We start from the raw sequence: 5,155 nt of genomic DNA, 5'->3' as shown, positions 1-5,155 counted from the left end.
ATCAAATTTGCTACAATGTTAATAATGCTCTCTGAAGTTTGTTAATTTGGAACCCCAGTTAGCCAACAAAACATACAAATAACTACAGGTAACTGCCTAAATAAACACCAACATAAAGTGTCTTAATAGGGCATTGGGCCACCACAAGCCAGAACAGCTTCAATGCACCTTGACATAGATTTTACAAGTGTCTGGAACTCTATTGGAGACCTCAATTCTTCCATGAGAAATTCCATACTTTGGTGTTTTGTTGACCGTGGTGGAAGACGCTGTCTCAGGCGCCGCTCCAGAATCTCCCATAAGTGTTCAATTGGGTTGAGATCTGGTGACAGACGACCATGACATATGATTTACATTGTTTTTATGCTCATCAAACTATTCAGGGCCACTCATGCCCTGTGGATGGAGGCATTGTCATCCTATGGGGGCATAGCCATGGTAGCCAAAAGAATGGCCTGCCCAGCATTTTTATACATTTTATATGCTTGTAATATTGTCCAGTTTTCTCGCTATTGAAAAGATTACCAAACTAACCCCCTTTTGGCACTGTGTCTACAGCCTACACTTATATTCATAGTTCAATCCAATTTTGAAATGTTTGATTATTTTAAAGTTGGATCCAACTCACACACCCATCTCGTTTTCTTGCAGATTCCTTCATAGGAACTGAGTCTAAGATGAAGTTATGGGATGTTTTGGCCACGTGTTTGTTGCTCCTGAGCTCCGTCTCCACACGCCCCCTCTACCAAAACATTCAGCCAGCCAAAAGAACTCACTACTTGGATTGGCATAGTGATTCTCTGTCCCTGTCTGTGGAGGAACCAGAGCCAGAGTTCCATTCGGAGTCTCACAGCCTGCAAGAGATTTCCATGGAGGATAAATGTAAGTCAAGACTCTGATACATTGTTTTATCACCTGCTGAAGTGTCAAAGATACATTCTTCTGCATAAGATCAGACCATCTTCTAGAAAATTATTATTTCTTATCGAAGACTAATAAAGTTGCTTGATGAGAATCTGTTGCAAAACCGTAGCATTAATGTGACTGCAGTCCTCAGTACTCAACTGGTTCTCAGTTCCTTGAAGTGAATATGGGTTTAAAGAGGGTGACACACCATACATTAAACACGCGCTCTGAAAAAAATGCACATTCAACATACCATGTATTGTTTGGTACTCAGTGTGTTCAAAGGCCTGATTACCAAAACAAACGTGCTATACTCAGTCCAAACAGAGAGGATACATATCTGTTGATGTGATGGCCATAGGTTGCCATGTGTTCCGTATTGCACCCAGGAGTGCTCCCCTGGTAAGAACAGGCTCTCTGGGGTTACACTTGGTTTTTGGTGGGTTAAAGTCTTGCAAGCTACTGCCTTTTGCTATGAACCACATTGTTGCAACTAGCAAGGCAAGCTTATCCCAAATAACGGGACAGCAGTCAATGTAATTGAGGCCTGATAGTGTGAAGTGCCCTTGAACAGAGGCGCCCATCGGGCCAGACCAGTCATTGATGAATCCTGCTCAGTGCCTGCTTCAGAGAAGGAGCAGTAGTTTGTCTAACAGCAGGTTTGAACAGCTTTCTCTGCTGCTGTGGGCAGCATCACGCTGGTGTCAAAACATCCATGCGGCAGAAGGAGCAAGAAATAGTGACTGCAGCTCCTCAGTCCAAAACACAGGAGGTTAGCGCTGACATTCCTCCTGCCTTGTTTATCTTCAACCCTGCCTCTCTGGGACTGCAGGATATGTGCCCTCTCCCTGTCAGGAAAACAAAGCACGTTTCCCACCCTAACCAAGTTAAAGTAGAGAAACCTCAAAACAGATGCTGATCACAGGAGAAAGAATGGACAATATGGCAGAGTCAGAACCAACAAAGGAACGCTCAATATTGTGTTTAAGCTCATTTTAGCAGCTGCGAGGGTGAGGAATTCCATTTGTTTAAAAAGAGCATGAACCTGTCTTGTCTTTACACAGTATAAGCTGTAGATGAGACATGGAACATTTAGACCAGAGAAATGTTTTGCCCTCACCTCATATTCAGTTAGCAGCGGTGAGTGACATCACCTCGGCCTGTTCTGTAACTTAAAACCATTAACAATGCACCAAGGTGTAAACAACCCTGGACTCAATGGGAGGTTTTGGCCTTTTGTTTCAGTTGCGATGTCTGTGGTAAGCGATTAATCTTGTAACCGTTTCAAGTAACCTTTGGAGGCAAGTGTCTCTGCAGCTGATCCACTGCCTCTAGAGATACTTGTGTCTGTAGGACAGAAAATGTGTACAAGGCTTCTGGTGCATGCTCCACTAGGCTAGACAAGTTTTTAATAGTAAAACATATTTTGGTCCCTGTCGGATCCTTGTCAGGACTTCACTTTGGTCTCAGTGAAGCTTTACACTGGCAGGTGTCATAGCTGATCTCTAAATCATAACAAACATGATTCTGGAGAACGTTTGAAATAGGTGCATGGGAGACCCAGGTGTTTCTGTGTTTTGGGCTGTTTTGCTGCAGAACACTTCACCTGTCTGTCAGCTGGCATAGAATAGGACCTACCCCTGTCTGTCTGCTCTATAGTCTATCAGCTGATAGCCACACAATAGGTGGTGCCTAAATCAAAAGGGCACAGGGTGTCTAAACAGATTGGCCCCTGGCTCACCCGATACGGTCGCGACTGCCCAATCAGCTGTGGAGCTGGGTGGATCAGATTACCTGTACCCTGGCAGTGGGACAGGTGAAACCCACCACCATAGAGAGGCTGGGTTACTGACACCTCCACCTGCCAGACAGACACACTACACAACCTCTCTGGCTGCCCTGTGCCCACCACATACAGGCCAGTCAACGGAGGCCTGGAGTAATCATGTCAAGGCCAGTTTACCCCCTCTACTAACCTCACCTCCACCGACCGAATACACAGACGCACAAAACTTACACGCATACACATTAAAACATAATAAAAACATCATACACCTGATTGCTGTTGGGTAACAGTGTCATACTAATTGAGTCATTTAGCAATAATGTTTTCTGTGATCTTCTGAGTGGGTTGCCAGACGTTTATGCGCTGTGGAGCAGGAGGGAGTTTACACTATAATAGAATCAACATGTATTACTTAAGGATCAAAGGGCTCTCTGGGTCTGTTTTTGTCCCCTCTGCAGAGGGCGGAGGGCTCCCTGCATGTTCTGAATTTGAAGCAGAATAGGTACTCTGAGAGATGAAATCTGCTCTAACTCAATGTCACAATCCGTATGATTCCCTTCTAGAGGTGCTTAATGCTCAGATTCAATGTTTTAAAAGGGAAAGAGAAGGCTGTCCATTCCAAGACGTATAACTAAGATCAGTCATTATTTGGAGAGTTGGGCCGATGCGGTTTCTGTCTGAATGTTCTGAGAGCGCCACTTTCTCCTCCATAGCTGTTGCTAAGTGATAATTGATGCTTCCGCGTTGTACTGTTTATCTCTGATAGTTTCAAAACCTATGAAGATGTCCAGTGAAAGCAGATATGCAATTTGTTGACACCACAACACAGTACAGACAATGTGACATTGTCCCGAATGCCAATCAATAAAAACGTATGTTAAATTCGCAGCTCTGTTTTGCTTGTTTACAGCAGGTTATTTTATAGGGAATTGTCGGAGGCGAGAATAAAACCTGTGTTGACAGTGCCATACAGAAGATTGTTTGAGTCTTTCTCAGTAATCTTAGGCAGAGCCAATTATTGAAGCGTTGCTACTTTGTCATGGGGATACTCAATATTGATTTAACATTCAAATTGTTGCCATTACTATTTTTACTTCTATTGTTTATTACGACTCTATATGTTATTGTCACTTTATTGCATTCCATTTACTATTGCATTATCAGTCATTTCCTCTTTGCTTCCTCTCTCTCTTAAAGATGACATCACAGGCCCATATCCGGACCAGTTTGATGATGTAATGGATTTTATCAAAGCTACCATTGGCAGACTGAGGAGATCATCTGAGCCTAACGGCGGCTCAAGGGGTAGGAGGGAGCAGAGAGAGCAGGAGAGACAGAGAGGAGCAGCAAACACAGACCGCAGAGGAGGAGTGAGAGGAGAGGGGAGAGGAGGACGCGGGGAGAAGAAGGGTCGGGGGCGAGGTGGCAAAGGGAGGAGCAGTGAAAGAGGGGAGCAGCGGATGAAGCCGGTTGGAGGCCGAGGCTGCTTGCTAAAAGAGGTCCATCTCAATGTGACAGACTTAGGGTTGGGCTACCGGACCAAAGAGGAACTGATCTTCCGGTACTGCAGCGGCCCCTGTTCAGACGCAGAGACAAACTATGACAAAATCCTCAACAACCTCACCCACAACAAGAAGCTGGTCAAGGACACACCCTCCCGCACCTGCTGTCGACCAATCACCTTTGACGATGATCTGTCCTTCCTGGATGACAACAACGAGGACTACCACATTCTGCGGAAGCATTCCGCCCGCAAATGTGGCTGTGTCTGACTCTGGGAGAGACAAATGAGAGAGAGCGAGAAAGGCTGACAGACAGACATGAGAAGGAGCAGTAACATAAAGCCACTCAGAGGCTGGTACTGCCTCTTGGAGGGAAGGAACACAGTGAATAAGAAGGGAACATGAGACGGATACACTCCACTCCAGTGGTGTCTTAGGACCCATGGCCAGAGTTAGCATGTCCTGTGTCCTACTCCTGAGAGGCTGCAGTGGGGTGAACAGGGATGGTGTGATCCCCAAACCTCCAGTAATTAGGCTGATTCAGAGCCCAGATCAGGTCACATTGGAGAAGGGACTCCTCTATGCTATAATTACATAGAATTGTCATTACATAGAAATTCAGCCTAACGGTCTATAAAAGAGACGTTGTCAATTCAGCTCAGTATTCACTTCATGATTGGATCACGTTCTTGGACGCCTACAGGGGCATACGGTCTCACTTACCTGTGGAACCATGCTGTTACACTCACAGGCTTACCTGCAATGGAGCTGCTGAAACTAAATCAGACTAAGAGGATTTCAGGATGTTGTATGCCGTTCCTCAAAAATGTCAGTTTTTCGCGGGGAGCATCTTTTTTCCCAGGAACGTCCGTTTTTCCGTAGTCAGATCATGAGGCTTACAGTGAGAACAGAACTCTTCCTGATGAGTATTTCCAGCTGCAGTCCAGAGTGTTCTGGTTTC

The 5,155-nt window shown here is 45.3% G+C and overlaps 1 protein-coding gene across 1 annotated transcript; it reads left to right on the top strand.

Annotated features, from left to right (window-relative positions):
• Nucleotides 1-662: 662 nt before the first annotated feature.
• On the top strand, nt 663-4,464 carry LOC311136656 (glial cell line-derived neurotrophic factor-like; the record flags this gene model as incomplete). The annotated part of the gene is made up of 2 exons (XM_084170867.1): nt 663-882; nt 3,890-4,464. Exons 1-2 carry the CDS (start codon nt 678-680, stop codon nt 4,462-4,464), a joined length of 780 nt encoding a protein of 259 aa, XP_084026993.1. The 5' UTR covers nt 663-677.
• Between the last annotated feature and the right edge of the window lie 691 nt (nt 4,465-5,155).

Source organism: Coregonus lavaretus, assembly GCF_964263955.1.
Source record: "Coregonus lavaretus genome assembly, chromosome: 10".
NCBI classification, from domain to species: Eukaryota; Metazoa; Chordata; class Actinopteri; order Salmoniformes; family Salmonidae; genus Coregonus; species Coregonus lavaretus.
This window is presented reverse-complemented; position numbering and strand designations above follow the sequence as displayed.